Source organism: Pollicipes pollicipes, unplaced genomic scaffold (assembly GCF_011947565.3).
Source record: "Pollicipes pollicipes isolate AB1234 unplaced genomic scaffold, Ppol_2.1 Scaffold_2555;HRSCAF=2994_pilon_pilon_pilon, whole genome shotgun sequence".
NCBI lineage: Eukaryota > Metazoa > Arthropoda > Thecostraca > Pollicipedomorpha > Pollicipedidae > Pollicipes > Pollicipes pollicipes.
Window position 1 is genome coordinate 31,590,872 of NW_023596136.1, and position 21,517 is coordinate 31,612,388.

Below are 21,517 nucleotides of genomic sequence, written 5' to 3' on the forward strand. Positions count from 1 at the left end.
ACTCAAAGCTAAGTATTGGTTTATACTCGCCAATGCTTGCAGTGTGAGCTTGTGCAAGGCACACGTCGAAACGTTGACAAGTATGACATGCATCTCACTGTATGAGCAGATTCAGTCGCAAGATGCTGCCAAACATAGTAGCTTTAATCAGGATAGTTTTAGCAGGGGACAGAAATATACTACAAATTACATTATATCAGTGCTGAGGTCACAGGTCAGTGGTGACACAGTTCTTTTCCAATCCCCTCAGATCAATGCTTTTCACAGATTTTTCAGCTAAGATTCACTTTACATACTAAACAGTGCAAAACGCCAAACAACTAGCCTCGTTACTAGTCGTAACACCTGTGGCTAGCCACAGTATCTTGCGACGGACGCGATCAGTTTGTTTTTTTACGCAGCGTTTTAAAGCGTCGTGCCAGTTGAGACAGATGGGCTCGAGCGCTGCCACGCGGTGATGGCTTGTGTTCAGTGTGCGTTCGGTGCAAGGCTGTTAGGCTGCCGTTGGTTGTGTTCAAGTCGTGAGAAGCTGAATGACTTAAAGAACGTAGCCAATCGTCAGTTGTGTGTGTGTGTGTTTTCTGTAGGAGCTGTGCGGATTTTCTAAAAATATATCGTGGACGGCGTCCCTGGTATTAGCGTTAAAAAGCCCTGCCGATATAAGAGGCTTTTTGTTTGTGCATAGCAAGCTGTACAATGCAGATAGTAGTAGATAGTAGATAGAAGATAGTATACTGTAGGTCCCAAGGTCAACGGAGGACATTGAAGCGACACATGCCAAGGATTCATCAGGGGCGTACTGCTGCAGAGAGGAACAGCGGTTTTGAGATGAGACGCTGATTGCTGAGCATCGCTGGTGCAGGCCCCACACTGCCGGCCACATCCCAGACTTAGGCTCTGACCGGCGGACAGGCGTGAGATGAAACGCTTCCTACTGACATTGTATCGTATACAGTGCTAAATGAAGGTAGTAGAGGCGTATACCAATGACTTTTGCATCTGCTGATACCAGAATTGCTTGGACTTCTTACCAAATTCCGTTGACTGGGACCATGCTAGGCAGTGCGAGTCATGCGCCGGAAATGATTAAGTGAAGGAAGTGAAGGTTGCCAACACTTCCAGCTGATTGTGCGATAGCGTCACAAAACCAAGAGTGATATTGTTCGCAGGTGCTTGTAGATCCATGCTGTTGGTAAATGTAGGGCTACAGGGATGCAGTTTTGCAAAATACATGGGGATGAGGAAGGGAAGGGGCACGAAAAATGGCTGAGCCTGCTTCCGAAATGCACTTCAAACAGTTTTCTCCCCGGGTTTGACACACTCTCTTTTGAGAGCTTGAAAGGAGGTCGTGGTGTCTCAAAATTACTTTGGGGAGGGCTGAACCTTAAAAATGATGATTAATGGAAAATCAGGAATACAAATAATAAAGACAAATAGGCAACTTCATTCCTGGACAGGAGGCACAACCCTCCCCTCCCCTCCCCCCCCCCCCCCCCAACTGAATAGGAAACTACGCGCCTCTAGACTGGTAATGTTAAGTATATCTCTATCCGACAATTTTATAAATCTAGTCTAAGCCATCATTCAGTGTTTGACGGCCAGCAGATAATACTTCGTGCAAATGGACTCCCGAGCCAAAAATGTTTGATGGTTATGCCGCATTGCATTTCAGTTGTCTTTTGTGTGGTTCATCGCATTTAGAGTTATAATGCAACAGTTTGGGACACAGGTAAAACGGTTCAAAATGCCATCAATGACGGAAAAGGCACTTTTCTTACACCTACTCTCACCCATACCAGTATCCGCACAGGTCATTTTCCCTGAATCTGCGCCCAATCCAACCCGTTACCCATTCCATATGGAAACTTTTACTTTTAACCAACCTGTGAAGTCCTTCAATCACAGCAAATAACTGATGATGAAAGTCATACCATGGCGAATTCCTCTCACAGATTTATCCACAGATCAAACAAACAAATGCTGGGGGTGGCGACAAAAGGCAATGAGCGCAGAGGAGAGTATTTTAGGACCATATTTCATGCACTGCACAGCATATGGACTTCCCATGCAAACCGAGCCAAACCCAACATGAACGAAGAACCCAACCCCTCGGCGGCGCCCGTGCACCGCTCCCACCGTTCGCGGAGCACCGCTCTGCGGGCGGCTCTGCCGAGAAGCCGGGCTCGGCTCACAGCTCCCACCGTCCGCTGAGCGCAACTCTGCTGGCGGGTCTGCCGAGCAGCCGGGCTCGGCTCACCGCTCCCACCGTTCGCTGAGCGCCGCTCTGCGGGCGGGTCTGCCGAGCAGCCGGGCTCGGCTCACCGCTCCCACCGTTCGCTGAGCGCCGCTTTGCGGGCGGCTCTGCCGAGAAGCCGGGCTCGGCTCACAGCTCCCGCCGTTCGCTGAGCGTCGCTCTGCGGGCGGCTCTGTCGAGAAGTCGGGCTCGGCTCACCGCTCCCACTTTCGCTGAGCGCCGTATTGCGGGCGGCTCTGCCGAGCAGCCGGGCTCGGCTCACCGCTCCCGCCGTTCGCTGAGCGCCGCTCTGCGGGCGGCTCTGCCGAGCAGCCGGGCTCGGCCCACAGCTCCCGCCGCTCGCTGAGCGCCGCTCCAGCTGGGCGGGCGGCCCCGCCGAGCAGCCGGGCTCGGCTTACTCACCGGGGCATCTTGAGGCCGACGACGCCGGCCGCCGCCGGACCAGTATGCACGCCGATCCTCAGCTGCAGCTTGTACGTCGGACGGTGCGGCACGCGAAACTGTGGCCAGGTGACGTCCGTCACACGAGAGAGGTGGCTGCCGTGCCGAACGGTCGTCGCATGGGCATGCGTGGGTGGTGCGTGCCGCTCTCACCGATGCGTTTGAAAGGAGTGTTCCACATTTGAGGACGTTGAAGCAAGCATCAGACATGATGGAATAATCGCACTTGTAACTATTGGTGTGCTTTAACAGGAGAAGACTCCTCTAGACAATAGAATCTCTCTGCTTAGTGAATATGCTCCTCATTACATCATAGTTTGATTACGTCATGGTGCCTGGCAGAACATCGATTGGGAGTCAATTGACGGCCGTTATGTCTGGAAATCGTGCTGGCGAACGTCAGATATGAGCGCCTCAATAATTATATCGGTGTTGGCCTCGATCGCCTTGACTAATGGAATAGCTGGCTTTAGATGGCGTTATTATTGCGTCATGGATCCCTGCATGACCTTGAAATAGTCTCGCCGAAATAGTCTGCATATCTTCCCAGGCGTCTAGCTCAGAAACTAGAGCGATTTAGGTCTTAAGAGGGCCAGGGCTGTGAAATGTACCGATGATCTGCAAGACAGCTATTTCAGTCCAAAACCCCATCGACATGTTGTACACTCCCTTTAACGGGGGGGATGGGGGCAGAAGCTGGGAAGCTCGACGGGCCGGGACGACAAAATTTGGACAAGCTAAACGGCAAGTCCTACAGTGGTGCACAGAAATGATAGATCACGCTGACTCTGACTCCCAATGCTGGACAAGGTCTCACGTCTATGTTGGAAAAGTGCGCAGACCTTCCGATATAGACAAGACCCGCTCCAATGCGAAACATTTGAGCAGGTGTGGGTGGCGGCGCACTCAGATGTTGGAGTGCGCTGCATTCGTATTGCAGACGATGGTGACGAATTAGGATTTTGTAGGTCATAAAGGTGCTGAAACAACTGCCTACTTTAATAGCACGAACCCAGTCCGCGCAATAGCATTGTTTCTAGTCACAAAATCAAATCAAATTGACACGATATTAAGACCAGGCCAAGACACACCATACTGAAAGCACCGAAGCCGGTGGGGAGGTAGACGCTGGGTCAGAGTTACTTTTCACTACCGCTGACAGTTGTGCAGCTGATAAGTGTTTCAGTAAACAATAGCTGTTATTAGCAATTACCTTTTTAATAGCCTCCAGTAGCGCGATGGACATGAGCGCGATCTGCTGCCCGTGCAGGTTGCCGTTTCGGACTGGCAATCCTGCGTCGAGAAATCGCATTAGTCGCATCAAAAGAGATGTGTTATCTATCGGGGCATGCATTTGCTGACATTATGCGGCAGTAAGGACGGGGACTAGTAGAGACTTTTTGGCGGCAGGGTGGGTTGCAGGGGAGGAAAGAGCTCTAAATGCTTAATACGTAGCATCATTATTTATCTATTCGGCCACATTCCCCTTCACTCCCCTAAGAGCTTCAACTAAAGGATACTAAAGCAGGTCTTAACGAGGTCTTTCATTGGACGTTTTGCCACCAATAGATTCATCACTTCAGAAAACACCTCTTAAAAGCCTTAAGTGTCTGGCTTTGTAATTTTGTTTATTTTTGTCAGGATGTAGCTTGCAATGGGTCAACTAATAGCATTGCCTTCTCTGTTCTTCGCCCACGCATTTGAGGAGATGGCCCGAGGCTCGATCCACTACAACATGACGGCAACATATATAAACAAAGCAGAATAAGGCTCCAGATATCCCCAGGTCATCTCCACGACCAGCTTACCCGAGACCACCATGTACGCGTCACCAATGGTCTCCACCTTGTACACGTCGTAGTTGGATATTATCTGGTCAAACACCGTGTAAAGGCTGTTCAGCATGTCCACGATCTGAAATGAAGAGAGAGAACTTTCAAATGAGGAGAAAGGATCGCACATGAAGGCACCCACGGCATTATAAGCTCGTGTAAATGCTTTATCGTCACGGCCAGTCTACAGCATTCCGACTCAGTGCTACGTCTTCACGTGTTCAATCGCATACCACTTTGACTGCTTCCAACAAATGAGAACACAGAGCTCAGATCTCCGCAGCTGCAGTTATTCTCTTACATCTTGAATTGCTACAACGACGTGGGTCTCGAGTTCTGACCAGCCTTGGCCTGGAGACCATCCCTAGACGATTTCTGCAGACCATTTCTTGTATTTGATTTACGTTATCGGGCCGCCGGCCGGCGGCGTTTAGACAAACACGTGTCACTATTTTACCTCGATGCACCACATGTTCTGTTCTCAAAGCGACAGACCACGGCGCCAGCCAGACACCTCTTATCTCTCCCTTCACTTATGGTCTTCGAAATTCGAAGCCCCTCCCCACCCTAACCCCACCCCGCCGCGACCCGCGGTGACCTCGAGTGGCGTGCTGCTCGCCGAGAGCGCGGTGAATTCGACGATGTCGGAGAAGTAGATGGAGACGGACTCGAAGTTCTCGGGCCGCACCTGGTGGCCTCGCTTCAGCTGCTCGGCGATGTACCTGGTCAGCAGGGCGGCGCACAAGTGAGGTGACTTGTCACAGCGAGAGCACGCGGCTGCGGCGGTGGAATGTGCGCGGCGCAGCCCTCCCGGCCAGTTGGCGAGCCAGTCGGACGTGCTTATGGTGTTGGCATCAGCGGTGACGAGATTGGGATGGAATGTGGACGAAGCGTGCTTTGGAAAAGGCTTCAACGTTCCAGAGAGGCGAGTGCCATTCGCTCCTCAAATCAGCAGTGCCGCTCCCTGGATGTAGCTACAGAAGCGCGTCCAAGCGTGACCGTTCCCGACTCGGTTCCGAGGGTCAGGCTGTTGGGGGTCGCCGGGCCACGAGTCGTCGTATTGTCGGTCGAAAGCTCCACCATTCATTCCGAATGGAGCCGCGAACCACTTGCGATAACGCACAAGTCCATCCGCCAATTTCATTTAACCCAAGAACTAACTGGTCTAGGAGAGCAAATAAAGAAACCCAACAAACAGTCAGCTAACCAACCAAATAACCAAGCAGTCAACCAACCGAAAAACCTGCAAGGCGACCAACCAACGGACCAGTCGACCAACCGACAGGCAGCCAGGTCACCGAAGAATCATCCACCCACCTGGGAAGCACTTGGTACAGCAGTTCCTCAGAGCGGCCCTTCTCCTCGAGAAAAGCGGCCGACTTCTCTACCACCAGCTCCTCTAGGTTGTTGGCATAGCGCTCCATGCGTTGCAGCAGGTCGTCCACCACACTCGAGCTGGTCCTGCAGGAGAGCCATCAAATGACGTGACGGGACGGGTCGCGCCGCGAACAGCCTGCACGAGGCAGCAAATTGGAGGGAGATGTCAGAGAGCAGATATGTTTGGAAATGTAAATATGCTTTGAGGTAAAATGACGAAGGCGCCACGCGAGTGCAATCCTTCCTGCTTTAAGGAAGTTGCTAAAATGCGGAGCATCCTCAAACAATCTTCTCCTTGTCTAAAGGATTGTGAGAACATAGCATGTTGCTGAGGCAAAAATCCGGCCGCCTTATGGCCAGTCTAAAGCCTCAACAGCAGCTGACGGCACGGCGAAGTGCCTACGTGACGATCCTGCTCAGCTGGCGCCGGAGGTCGGCGGAGCGCGGCCGCTCGCTGGGGTTCTCCGCCCAGCAGAGGCGCATCATCTCGAACAGGACGTCGTCGCAGTCGTCGCGGGAAACGTCCGGCCGGTACGGCGGCGTCGTGCCGGCGCGCACCCACTGCAGGATCTCGGACACGCCTGCCGGAGAGCCGACGCCGTTCAACCGGCCGGCAGTCGGCCGCGGTCGTGCTCCGTCCCGGCCAAGGGTCGGAGCAGGAGCGGAGCCAGCGTCGGCCGATGGAGGTATGGGTCGTCTGTCATCGAGTGAGGTTTCATGGCATTTTTCTGGAGGCAGATGATTATGTGATGGAGACCGGAGCTTCCCGAAATATAGAAGATAATTGTTGTTTTCAGCCACTCCGCTACTTAGGAAGGATGTTTGAATGTTTTGCTGCGACACATTCAATGTGCCGGAGTAAAACTGAGAGCAGGAGGGGAGGAGCGGAGGGGGCAAGCCCCGTACGGAGACATACAAGGCGCCATCCCCCCCCCCCCCCCCCAGCTCCGAACAGCAGTTAAATTTATTTCTGGTTGCTGCATGCTAACAGTTGCAAGGAATACTTCATGTCTACACTGCAAGAACCTGGTAAGAAGACGTGATCCTCCCCCCCCCCAAAAAAAAATACGAGCACCCAGCAGCCAGTTTTGGAACGCCAGTCCGTTCGATTTTTTGCAGATTGCACGAGCCCCAATGCTCCCCTTGACACGAGCTTCATGAGCATAATTGCTTTGCTAGTATCGGTATACTATCGCCATTTGCTTTCCGCATTTGATTTACGTCCAGGTGGCCCTTTTTCGTCAACCTGCGGCCTGACCTGATTCTGTTTTTTTTCGTGACGAGCTTGCCCTGGCCTGAACCTGAGCTTCTGCAACAGCCCTACGAGCTAGCCTGTTAAGAAAAACAGTGGGTCGCAACATACAAGCCGCTCCTGTATTGCTTGTAAGCCTAGATTGATTACAATTGAAGATTTTGCACCAGGTTTAAAGGGGTGTCGATATCGAATGAATTAAGGAGCAAATCTTATCCTCCAAGACGTCATCGACATTGCCAAATAGGCGAAAGCAAATTCGGCTCTGCCCAATGTTTAGAGACCTTTTGTAATTGGTTTTTATCCCAACCTAGCCAACCAGGCGGGGAAACAACACACAGCTAGTTCCAAATTGAACAGAGAGCGCCTTACTGAGCTGACGCATGAGATGGTCATGCAGATGTCCGTACGGCAAGGTTCTCGTAGTGATCTCCTGCAGTATGATCCCGAGGGAGTATATGTCGCCAGAGGGCGTGCTGGGTCGACTGAAGTCACGCAGGTACTCCGGTGCCGTCCACAGCAGGTGATCTGGAAAGGCACGCGCTAGGTATATGTGGGGCGTCACCGAGTCCTCAGACACCGTTAGATGACAGATACTCAAAATTGTGAGGAGATCTCTAGCAGCAGATGCGCCAAATTGTGTTGTCTAAATAATCCGTCACGTGCATGATAAATACGAAAAAGAATAAGCTTAGGTATGTCTAAGACAAATCGAGAGCAGATTACAACGACAATGTGCCGGAGTATTTTCCTCCCTAAATTATACATTTAAGAGTAATCTCAACATGTAAACGTTCGTATCTTTTTTGACTTAAATGCGGACAAACCAACTCCCACCCGCCCCAAAAGAGAAGTTTCGGCGTATGGCCATAATTTAGTCAGAACCAAGGCTGCTGGAGAAGTATACGGGGACGTGACATCACCATGGGACTGAAGTTTCGTAGCCCGCGGTGTGGTTTTTGGTTGATACTACGCAAAGGTTAGTAGATACCAGCAACGTGATAACGAACGGATATTTCCTCAATGAACTGGGCAGCAGTTCTGTTCTACGTCTTCATTTTAATGTTGTGTTAATAGATACTGAACGTTTTGCGTTTTAACCTTCCAGAGACAAATCAGTACTACGATCTACTACCAAAGATAGATCCTACTAAACAACTTTTTCTAGGTCCAATACCCGCGCCATATGCGCCATAGTTGACGTACCTGAACATTTGTGTGCAATGCCTCTTTGGGAAATTAACATTTATTTTGAAAATGAATATGATGTATAACTTTTACATTAAATTAATAAATGGACAAAAATTGTCCATTCATCGTGGTACTGTGGCACCTATATGGAGCGAAATGTAAAAATATGGTAATGTGAGGAAGTCAGGTGCCAAAAATTTCGCTGTTACTTTACCATGACCTTCCTAGTCGTTGGTTAACTTGCATATCCATAAAGTCGGATGGGCTAGGTGAAAAGGAACGCAGGTAATAATACCCCGACCACTCTTACATATCCTCAAGACTATTTCCAGCTGAGATATGGGCCACCACTATTTGAATGGCAGAAACTGTAAAACTTGCCAGAAACCGTCCCATTTTATAGGAAAATTTGCTATCTTGAACTGAGACGGCGCGCTCTGCATTTACGACTCCCGGGTTCACCCTTCACTGTCCCCATTAGGATAAGTCAACCCTGCATCCACTCTGGCAACGCCCCTCCTGAGGCTATAGTATGTGCATTCAAATTATGAATACTCGTCCCAGGGTGCTGCAAACCCGTCTGGGCCGCCGTCTCTCATCTCCGCCCCATGCTGTTGTTGTTACATGTTGAACCCTTTTACACAGACTGTTTCCTAAGCACTTCCGGCTACCGTTCCTTGGAATGAATCACTGATAAATAGGTTACCCTATCTCTCTGTCGGGTGCAGGCTGGAACCACATTTCAGGAAGAATTTTGTAGCTCTGGTGCAAACCAACGCCATTTCCCAGCTGAAAATTCTTTATTGAATGTCCTAGGTCGAAAAAATCCGGTTTATCGAAATATTCATAGGTAAGTTGGCCTACTAAAAACAGCATTTTCACGCCGCCGTAACATTGGTGCCATATCATTTTGTCCGAGCATGACGTCACAGCGTCGCTTACCCAGAATGCAGTAATGCGGAGGCTTGTCAGCACTATATCCGGTATTTTTTTACGGCACCACTCTCATAATCACATGTGCATAGGATCCCTTCAGAACTTGGTTCAGGAGATGCGCCGACGCTGGGCGCCAAGCGCCGACGCGCTAGGAGATGCCATCACAGCACCTTATCTGATTGCTGGTCGTATATATCAAAGTAACACAGAGCTTTCGAACCCCTGTTGACTTCGGGTGCTCGCCTTGTTATTGTTTCATCGACGAATATTAGACGCGTGAATGTGACTTCGTTGGTGGCAGCTGTCCTAACATTTTGAGGATACATTCCCATCCATTCTCCAAGAGCCCCGTCAAGGTATTTTGGACCAGCGACCCTACTAAAGTCCCTTGGTTCGTTCGGCTATGACACAGTCACCATGTCTGTCGGGTCGGCAAACATGTCGCACGTCCAACTGAGGACTGCCGGGTGAATGAGTGCTCAGGAATGTCATACACAAAATCTGGGTGGCCTATGCGAAACAGACCCGCGGATCCAGTTTTACGCAAGCGAGAGCGAGCGTCCCATAAGATGATATAAGATCTGTCGGTGCCTAAACAGAGGGAAGTGAGGTCGTGAAACCAATGCAGGCGTAAGGCCTCATTGACTGCGACTGATACCCACCCACAATATTTGCGTTTTTAGGATACCTTAGCCACAACCACTCAAAACTCAAATCATTGCAAAACGTCAGGTTTCTTCCGTGCAAAATACAGGTTACCGGCCTGCCACGGGGCAACCACTCCCGGGTTTGGGTGCTTCTGCTCGCAGTCCCACCTTGCAGATTCTCCAAGCGTGTCAGTTGAGACATCCCGATAGCCCGGGGCCACAGGTATACGCGCCCAAAACAGCTCGACCGCGACGAAAGTGCGCCGAGAACAGGGACGGGCACAGGTTTGGGGATGTCTGTACGTTTCTGTCTAGACTGCGGAGGGTCACGAGCTCCGGAACACGAGACGTGACTTCACCGTTTCTCGCGAGTGCCATATGATGCGTTGGTAGGAGATTGAGCTAAAACCGCCCAATTTAGGACACGGTAGATCAACGTTTTACGGGATTTCATTACATCGGCGTATGCAGGAGCCTCAATCGGGAATGCAACAAAAATATTTTACCGTACACCAACCATGGCGCGCCGCAAGCGCGCGCATTTAGTTCCTTCTGCGTCGTAAAATAACATGACACATTCCCAATCCTCTGATCTTTAGGGTCTACCTGGAACTCTTAACTATAACATTATATCACGCACAAATTAATAGATGACAAATTTTGTAGAGGAGGAATTGTGGTCATTACTGTACATCACCGCACAAGAACCTCCGCGTGCGAACGTTTGCTCATGAACGCTACGTGATTGTAGTTCGGGTTTAGTTCAGCCAGCAGACGTGACGGCTCCTCTGTGGTTAGCGCACTCAGTGCACTCAGCAGCGTGCTCGGCTAGACAAAAGTTGGTGCAAAATTGTTGCTTGATTTTAAGCTGCAATTCGGGGGTTAACACTGTTTTACAGGACAAGGCGACGGCTGAAGGCTTATCAATCTTCGTGGCAAATGGCGTATTACGCCGAACGACGAACGTACGTACGAACCATTGTTACCCCAATGGTGTGAGTCGAAGTCTTCATATTTGGCTCACGTAACCGGGCTTACCAAACTGCAGCCTGAGTTAAGGCACTTGACGGAAGATATTGCACATTTGCAGGCCGCGTTTTTCAGGCGGTTCAGTGACACTGCAGGGGTCAGTGGTGAACGCAAGCGGGCAGCACTACATAACTCGTATGCTTGCGGTCGGTGTGCAGCGATGCGTAAGTGGGGGGATCTTTCAATGCAGGCTGCCAGGCGGGCCAGCACAACTACAGTTCCCATTGAATGAGGCTGGCAGATCTCCATTGTACCACTTAGGCATGTCATAAGCAGAGGAGCAGGCCAGGATTTTTTTAAAAAAATGGGAGCTCAATGGGAATTTGTCATGATAAATCATCAGTGTCGCAGATTCTAACTGCTTGGATTGAGGAGATGCCTGAATGATGATGAAGGTGTGTGGTCTAACTTTAAGGTATCCACTGATTGTCACACGTCTGTCAGGAGTAATATGTGCTGAGCATATGAGCAAACCTTGTTATTGTCGCACGCACCATGAGGCTTTCACGATCATGCCTAAAACAATTAGCAACAAGAACCAGGAACAGTTTTTTGCTGTGTGTGCGTGGTGGGCGGCCAGTTAGGCAATACAACCACGACACTGTTACGAGCATACACCGCGAGCGTGAAAACACATGCCGTCATGCAAATCCTGAAAAAGCAGCTGAAACGCTATGGAGCACTGCACCCGCCCCTAGTCCTCAAAACCACGTGCAACTCGCCATCTTCCGGACGATACACTACATAAAGGTGCCAATGGCAAGTATCACTGTTAGCCGTCATGAGGGTGGTGACGTCGGGCGCCACTCCGACGTGCCAAGCTGACTGTTCGAAACACATTACGTCTGACTGTCGTCGGCCTAGTTATTCGTGAAACTATCAAACGCCTGGGTCCTCGGTGCTTGTTTACGATGTATTCTCCAGGAAATGAGCTATGCTATATCACAAATCGTTTTAGGGATCCCCAAGTAGCTCCTGTACGCCTTTCCTGGAAAAACGGATCGCTCCAGTTCGTGTGCTCAATAACGAAATGAGCGAAAAACGCAAAAACATATGGCCGTGGTCATTCCTTTTGGTCCGATTTACCAACCACTTAGGCCTTAGGATGCTGCGTCGATAGATTGTTAGTTTTTTGTTCAGCTATCCCCAGTCGATCACAGGATCGGGGGGTTTAAGCGACGAACTCATTTTAATAATTGCATGGCTTGACGTACTTGCTTTTTCTGTGTTCACTGAGCGTCCAATCCCTTTTGGTTCGAAAATAGCCGCACGAGCGACGACATCATGTTTTCAAACTACACAAACTTTGCACATTTCCTCGCTCTTACCCAGTTCATTTTTGGTCGATTCATTTCAACCCCTTAGGAAATCACGCCGAGGTGAACAATCTGATGTTTTAAAAAGGAGGGTACAAGACAGCCGTTTTTCCACAAATTTCTCTCATTTTCCCATATTCAATATTGATATTGCATCGTTCTCCTACGCCATCGTTCTCCTACGCCATCGTTCTCCTACGCCATCGTTCTCCTACGCCATCGTGTAGCTGGTTCGACTGCCTCGTGCGGCGTGGACGCAATGGAAATTGACACGATTTTACTGAGCGTGAGCGTACATGCGCCATAGCATATTTTTTACAAAGTCCTTTTTCATTCATAAAACGCGCTTTCTGTATTGCATTGGTCAGCAGTGTTTTCGTGATATGATCGTGCGTTTCCACTTGCCAACAGCCCTGTGATTTAGACCTCAGCGACATGCATTCCAAGCGGAATTTCCCGGCATCTTTCGGTCGGTTATTGGCTCTTCCTCGGGATGAGTAGCACTGAATTTGATACATTCCGGACGATAGACCAATCTGCCACAATATGCAATCAATTTCAGTGTCGTATTGTCTGACCACCGACGTCCGACACATATCTGGAATGCCGGTGAGAGCCGGTAAATCTATAGCTAGCGTTACCGAATGAGTGGCCTACCGCGCCCAAACAGGGGCTTGAACGGCATATTGTACAATCGCATCAAAGCAATACCACTGTGCGAGGTGTCCTCATTAAAACTGCTATTCCCACTACCTCACCGCAGCAAAGCCGTGGTGATAACACATCACACAAGCTTACCCAAAGTAAAGCACATGACAACCTGATGGTCTACGAAAAATCCAGTTCTGCAGTTCGCATAGCTATTGTTAAGTACTCGAAAAGTGCCGCATGAAGTATGTGCAATGCCTATGTAGATTCCGATCTCGACGTTCCCAGTTTGACAGCATTGCGGGCACACAATGTTTTCCATGTGTATTCTCCATGTACTTCCCCTCATTTCAGTCGTCCCAGCGATCATTTGAAATTTCCTTTGAAGCGCACACGGGCCAGAGCCAGCCCGCCGGCTGTGGTTCATCAAAACCAAACATAAAAATACTAAACAACATGGGGCGACGACACATGCGGACACGGAATCAGATGAGATATCACATCCACGTGTGATTTAATATCGTTACACCAGGTATAGACCTGAAATGGTGTGTAAATAATATAGCCAGCCCATCCACTTTTGCCGCCTGTGGGGCACAAGTAGCCAATGCGGTTCAAGCGCCAATAAACTCAATAACTAAGTTACCGCCTGCGAGAGGAACGATGGTAAAACTCTGACGGGCCTAACGCACGCACACAATTGAGCCCTTCGTAATTTTTGGTTTATTAACGCTGACACTCGTAATCTTTGGTCGCGTGAATTTGAACCTATCTTAGCGTCTTCGCTGTACCTTTTTCAGTTTGACCGTATTCTCTTGACATACGTCAATGCGCTCATGCATTACGCCATTACGATAGCGGCAACACCCGCAGACGCTGACCTGGGGTTCGGATGCGCGGCTCCTGCCTGCGGACGCCCCTCATGCCGAAGCCGGTCAGCTTGATGGTGAACCTGCCGTCCAGCAGGCAGGCGCTGGAGGTCAGCGCGCCGTGGTAGCCGACCTGCCGCGCAGACAGCGGGTCACAGCACACTCCAAGAGGGCGTGAAGCACAGGGAACGTGACAAACTCAGCCCACTCTGCGTCATCAAAAGACTCGCGCTCAACACCTGCCGTGCAAGTGCTCAGCTTGGATGTGGTGAGCCCGCTCGCCAACGTACCAAGACTTGAAACCATAACCATGTTGCCGGACAAGCTGGAGAGCAAAATATGCTACTGGAGAGAACAAGAATTAAATCAACAGCATTATTGATCGGCCCACGTTCTGTGTTGTTTCAAATAGACGAACCTTGCTACCAGCGAACCGAAGAAATAGCCAACAGATTCATTCAGTTCCACGAATGCCAACATCTTCATCGAAAGTTTCGAAGAGATAACGATCAAAATGGTACCCCTCCAACCATCACTGAAGGGGCGATGCTTCGACGACGCATTCGTCATTCCGACACAATTCCGCCCATTCCGTCATTGCGCACACATATACAATTATTCCGTAAAGCTCTCCGCGAAAATTACTGTTTCAAATGAGAGCATGCAAGCCTTGAGGGACAATTCGAGACATAATGCGGCTTTCTAGTCAGGATCGAACATTTCCCAATCCCAAAGCTTTAAAATATAATGTCCCGGAGATAAAAATTAGTCCGGCGACTGCTAATGAGATAAAGTGCAAGCAAGATACCGTCATAATCCATTTTTACAACTGCCGCGGTGATGTATGAATCATGTGTGCCGTCTACAGGCTGTGCCCCGTTTCACACCTTCCACGGTTCCCACCAGTTTAAGGTGCTGCTGATGTGGTTTTGGCTGATTTTGAGGTGCCGCCGCTGATTTCCCACTTCATGTGGGAAATGAAGACAACTATACCGCCATACCTTGTTTGAAGTAAAGGTATGCCTTTCCTGCCATAATGACACAATTATACGAACATACATCGTGCCGTGACATGTGCCGTGATCAGACTCCGTAACAGTCTTCAGCAACGGTATCAGAGAACGCGGTCGGATAAAATGTACAAACAAGGGAATGCTCAAAATCTGGAGAAATTAAGGCAGTCATTCGATATTACGAATTAATCTCACTTACAGGTAATGGTATACTCTTAAAGGGAGCGTTCCACATTTGTGTAGGGTCTTGAACTGAAAGAGCTATTTGGAGGACCTCTTGATGCATCTCACGGCCATGCGCCTTTTATAACCGGACGCCCCCTGGCTCCTGAGTTCAAAAGCCGGAAACATGTGGGGGAGTTATTTGCGCGTGTGTCTAAAGAGAACCTTGGCATTCGTGACATCATAATAACGCCATTCAAATTGTGCCAGTTCATAAGAGACGCTGTGATCAAGACCAAAAAATGTAATGGTCGAGTCATTCATATCTGGCGTTCTTGAGCACGATTTCCAGATACAACGGTCGTGACCTGCCTTTCAATGTCTTCTGGTATTGTTTCGTTAACGGCATGTTGCCGAAATATCAACCTAACTATATCTCCATTCCCCTAGTTTTTCTCCGAAGAGTTGGGCTAATACTACTGTCTTATCTATGTGAATAATTCCTCGCCTATGCACTGAACAACTTAAATATTCTGCAAGGTACGATGACGTAATCAACCAATGACGTATCTAGGAGCATCTTTGCTAAAAACAGAAATTGTGTGGTCTAGAGCAGTCTTTTTTTCTTAAAGTATGCCAACAGTTATAAGTGAGCTCGTTTCATGATATCTTATGCTTACTTCAATATCTTCACATATAAAACATTCCCAGACCTAAAACCTTTTAGTTTTTGAGCTACACGCCCGCGAATACGTGGAGACGTCTTCGAGGAAACTGTTTCAAGGTCACCAAAGCATTTTTGATACCATAATGACGCCATTAAATCCTGCCATTCAGCTGGCATGCGTCGATGAATGTTAATACAATTAAAATTGTTGAGTCGTTCGCATCTGGTGTTTTTTCAGAACGATGCGTACACACACACACACACACACACACACACACACACACACACACACACACACACACACACACACACACACACACACACACACACACACACATACATACATATATATATATATATATATATATATATATATATATATATATATATATATATATATTCTTAAGAGAGAGCTTGTGTTATCTAGAGCAGTCCATTCCAGATTAAAGCCATACAAAAAGATTAAAGTGAGCTCATTTAATCATATCCGATGCTCGATTCAGCATCTTCAAATGTGGAATATTTTCTCGAAGGGAATGTTTATTCACGTTGATGTTCGTGTTCACGTTGAATGTTCATTCATTTATGTGATCTTTCTTGACCACAGAAAGGTACTACCGACAATCTTATGACTGGCAGATGATGATGAATGGTGCGAACACAATGTTACATTCCTCCACGCTCGAGATGTGCCACTAGTCGCAGCCGTTCATTGGTGGCGCAGCGCAAGAGCTCAGTTCCAGGTGGTTCACGCATCGACCAATGACCACAAGACGCGGCCAAGCTCACCGCAGAGTGGTGCAGGTAATCGAGACCGTTGATGATGTCGAGGACCAAGGACCGCCGCAGCGACCAGTCCAGCTTGAGCGGGCTCTCGCGCAGGAAGCAGCCGAGCGTGCCCTTGGAGCAGAAGTCGGTGACAAAGTACACCCGACCCTCGTGCTGCAGTGCACCGTGCAGGTGCACAAGGTTCTCGCTGACGCACTCGCGCATCTGCCGGACGACGGCCAGGTTATCAGCCCATGACGTCACAGCTCGGCCTGCAGACGCTTCGATGGCAAATTCTAGGCCGTCTCTCCGCCAAACACAAGCCACCAATCGCACGCGTTCTCCGCCAATCAACAGTCAGAACTAGTACTGGATCCGATGCAACCCGCAAATCACATCCCGCAAATTTGAGCCACCGGCGAACTGGCACCTCCAATCCGCAGTGAGCATCGCTGTCATAGTTTTCCCTCGGATAGTTATCTCGACACAAAAATGCGCGAGGATGCGTAGCGCCGCGGGGTGTTGATAGGTTCGTAATGAGTGGGCGTTGGGTTCGATTCTCGGGACGGCGGTGGGCTTTTGTTTGTGTCCACTTTGCACGCTTGCGTCGGCTTTTCTGGAGCAGTTCATGGGCATTTAAGTAAAGTTATAAGATGTTCATGCTGCGCAAAGCTCAGCCATTATCAATTTCATTATACGGTCAGGTGCCGGTCATGATGAGGACTCACGCGGGCATCCGGCCTTTCCGTCAATATCGTCGGCTCTGGACATACGCTCCTTGTATTTAGCCGGGGGCGAAGCCTAGCCGGTATCTACGAGTTGTCCGGATGTGATGTGAACCACGTCGCGTAGAAGGGCCTACCTCGAAACAAAAATAACCGGACTTTAACCACCTTGTTTCGGGTGGCTTGGTGTTCTTTGTTTTACCCTGTACGTGTCTCAAGGTGTAACTGAAATAGAGAACGCAATTCTACCGGTATTTATATGATAGTGCATGCCACATATATGCACCAATAGCAAGTCAGCGGCATTGTTTTCTCCGCCTGGACCTCTAATTATTGGCACGTGGCCGCTGTGGCCTCTCCTCCCCTCCCCCCGCACCAACCCCCACCACTGATTGAGTCAGGGGCGAATCCAGAGAGAGTGGTCACGGGGCCCATGACCCATCGTGGTACCCCGAAGTGGCCCATAGGCTCCGAAGGGGCCCGTAGGTGACCAAAAAGGTGCAGTTTTTTAAGACAAAACACAAAAAAATTGGATTTCCAGGCCACCGAGAAGAGTTGCAAACGAAAGTGAATGGCCCACGAGAAAAGATAAAAATCTTCAACAATGGAAAGGAGTTGTTTATTGGAAATTATAAGCCTTATCACGCTGTCCAGAGCCCTATCCTGTTTCCGGGGACCTATATGCCCACTTGCAAGGTCATTTCGATCGTTAAGGAGCCTTCCACGTTAGCCCTGACTGCTTTGCGTTTGCTCGGAGGGCCCTACACTGTTGCTGTGCTGTTCCTGCTAGCGTGCCGGGCGCTGTTGTCAATCAGAGGCCTTCCACGGATTCTTTCCAGTCGCCAGAAAGGCTCTGTGGGGTATAGCAGGGGACCCCCATGTTAACTTGCTCGGGTATTCTCGGTGGCTCGGGGGCCCTTTACGTTGGTTTCGGCTCGCCTACCGACACACTTGCGATATGCTCATGGGCCCTCCGCATTGGTCTAGGGCGCTTCCAATTTTATGTCACTTGCTTAGGGCGCTATGCTCTTGTCGGGGGCGCATCCGTTAACCATGCTTATGCACACTCTGTCGGTCGGGACCCTCGAAACTGGGTCCAGGGTGCTTTCCATTTGAATGGAGGGCCCTGCACACTTGTCGGGGCCCCATCTGTTAACCTGCTCCGGCACACTGAATTGTTTAGCGGCCGGCACATTGGGTGAATTTAATTTAGGGACCTACGCTCTTGTCAATGCCATCTGATAGCCTGCTCGGATACACTCGATCTTTCGGGGGCCCTCTACATTGGGCTTTGGGGAAGCCCTATTTGAATGGAGGCCCTACGCACCTTGTCTGGGGTCCCCTCTGTTAACTTCTTTGGCCAAAGTGGATTGTCCGGGAGCCCTGCACATTGAGTCTTGGCGTTTGAATTTAGGGCCCTGCGCTCATATCGTGGCCATCTGATAACCTGCTCGGGTACACTCCATCTTTTGGGGGCCCTCCGCACTGGGTTTTGGGCACTTGTTACTTCAATGGAGGGACCTACGCTCTATGCTTTTGTTGCGGCCCCTTCTGATAAGCTGCTCCTGGTGCATCCGATTGTTGGGTGACCTCTACGTCGGGTCTTGGATACTTGCTTTTTGAGTGGAGGTCCTCACGGGGCCCTATCTGTTAACATTCTCAGGCACCCTCGATCATTCGGAGCCCTCTACAACATGCCGTGGGTATTTCACATTTGAATGGATGGCCCTACACTCTTGTCGGCGGCCCCATCTGTTCACCACCTTTGAATTTAGGGCGCTGCACTCCTGTCCGGGGCCGTCCGGTAATCTGCTAGGGTACACTCCATATTTCGGGGGCCCTCTGCACAGGGTTTGGATACTTCTTATTTGAATGGAGGGCTTAACGCTCTTTTCGGGCCTCTTCTGATAAGCTGTTGAGGTGCATTTCATCGTTCGGAGGCCATCTGCATTGGGTATTGAGTGGTTCCTATTTGAATGGAGGGCCCTACGCACTTGTTAGAAGCCCTGTCTGTTAAGACGCTCGGACACACTTTATCTTTCGGGGCCCCTCTTTATTGGGTCTTAGGACTTTCTATTTGAATGGAGGTCCCTGGGCTCTTGACGGGGGCCCGATGTAATAACCTGCTCGGGAACTGGCCACGCGCTCATGTCGCCCCCCCCCCCCCCCCATCTGTCACCTCCTCGGGCACACTCGATAAGGAGCTAAATAACTATCTAGTTAAATATATTGTCTCGAAACATAAGTGCCCGGAGCGCGATGGGTGTCATATATGCATGCATGGGTTTTAAGGGGTTTGCACGTGAAGAAACATGGTTTACCAATTCAAGCGTAAACTGCGCGAAAAACACGGAAAGTGCATGGGCTATGTTGAGAAGTTCATGCATCCTACTCGTTTCATTTGTGGTGAACACCTGCGAGATGCTCAAAACGAAACAGATAATTAAAAGAACTCTTCGGCGACCATCTTTTTGACAGAACACGCTAAGGTTAAAATCCTAGGAAGTACGGACCATTTCCCTTTAGAGCTCAAAGGTATCTTCCAAGTGCGGGACCATCCAGACAGAAAAAATGGTGAATCTATTTTGATAGGAAGTTGGCGACCAGACTTCAGTGTACAGGACTCGTCATGGACGATTATTTGAATGTGACTAGTGTCTTGATGTGTTATGCACGCTGGTTTAAAGTCGCCTTCATGTGGCAGTGTTGTCTGACGCTTGATGCACGATGTCTGTTTAATTGAAATCGTTTGCGTGTAAAAGTGATGCGTGATGCGACGTGCCTGTTAGCTCGAAATCGCTTGCAGAAGTAAATGATGTGTTATGCGTGACGCCTGTTAACTTGAGTTAATTTGCATATACAGGTATTTTTCGCGCATTTTAGTTCTCACACGTCCACTGTATCGCAGAAACGACTGGCAATTGCTCCTTGTTTAATCCCCTGCATGTATGTGGTCTGTAAAAACTGTGGCTAGCTGTTTTTGTTTTAGGAAAAAAAACTCAAACGATCGAGTAAAATCGGCAAAGAAATTTGATGTTGAAATTCTTTTTGATAAACGGATGTAGCCGAAATATCACATTTATCTTTCCAATTTCCTCTTTCTTCTTTGAGAAATAAAGTGATTAATGTTGTTTTACCTACACGCATAATGTTCCTCACAAATGCACTTTACAATTTGCGAAGCGCTGCCATAATGTCGATAATGATGGCGGAATGCCTTCTACATAACAGTTTAAACGTAATATCAATATGTTGTCCGGTCACTAAGGTCAGTCTGGACCAAAGTCATGCCATAACGCCAGGTCAACTTCAGTTACAACTGCGTTGGGAGCTATGGCTAAATGCCTATCCTGTAAATGAATCGTGTGCAGGGTTGATGTGTGGTCGTATATGCAACTCCTGCAACGGGAAGAACGTTCATTGCAATTGTCTAAGGGCGGGACGGCCAGCATCGTCTCGCATAGGATTGTGCCGCCGAAGACTCGTCCTGCGGTAGAGTTTCTCTGTTGCCGGCGCAGTATCACATGCCTGCCGCCGTCAGCAACTACAAAGCCCGCCCCTACAAACTCGAATTCAGTTAGTAGCCTGTGCCGGGGAACTCAGTTGAAATCGCCGGGCGCGACAGGGTCCGATACCTGCCAGTCAAACACGCGATTTCAAACAGCAAAACCAAGGTGATGCATTTGACTCCGTGGACTGGAACATATATCAATATGGTGTTTGGGAGTTGCCCTGTCGCCTACGCCACCTTTTTTCCCTTCTCCTCTCCTTCTTCTTACCTTTCCGCCCACTTCCCCTAATCCTTGAGTTCCCCCCCCCCCGCCGAACTCGCCGAATGTGCACCAGCTTTGGCGCGAGGCAATAACCGGCAGACGAGGTATGCGACGGTGTGTTGAGCCGTATGCTGAAGACTGAAAAACATCGGGCCTGGTAACAGACGCTCACACCCGGTTCCACTCGGTAACAACGGTCACGATCGGCGCCGACGACATTCAGGCTGAAGAGGCTTGGGACTACCAAAGAGAGCGTTCCATTGTTGCTCAGATCCCAGCGACTGATGAAAAGAAACGTACCCCATGAATCAGGAGAAGATGCTACAATCTTCCAGGTCTAGATAAAAGCCTTTGTATCGGCCCAGTACCCGTAAACGGCCTCTTCAGCTTCGAAGGAATGGGTCAAAGTTTTTACCTCCACACTTTTTCGTTGAGTTTTCCGAGAACGCACTTATTACAATTTTTACGTGTTTACTAATTCCCCAAAACATGAAGACATTTGCACTGCACGTTCATATTCATCTCCTGGTGAGTTCATGTCAAGACCAATATTTTGTGGCAACATAACAATGACAGGCATAGCGTCTAACAGAAAGGCGGACACAAATTAATCTGGC

General features: G+C 49.4%; 1 protein-coding gene across 1 annotated transcript; it reads right to left on the reverse strand.

Annotated features, from left to right (window-relative positions):
• Positions 1–2,318: 2,318 nt before the first annotated feature.
• LOC119100307 (atrial natriuretic peptide receptor 1) lies at positions 2,319–21,119 on the reverse strand. The gene is made up of 10 exons (XM_037223416.1): positions 21,075–21,119; positions 16,424–16,627; positions 13,805–13,925; positions 6,308–6,485; positions 5,845–5,988; positions 5,105–5,249; positions 4,504–4,609; positions 3,909–3,988; positions 2,657–2,754; positions 2,319–2,361 (listed from the first exon to the last, which is right to left on the reverse strand). Exons 1-10 carry the CDS (start codon positions 21,117–21,119, stop codon positions 2,319–2,321), a joined length of 1,164 nt encoding a protein of 387 aa, XP_037079311.1.
• Positions 21,120–21,517: the final 398 nt, after the last annotated feature.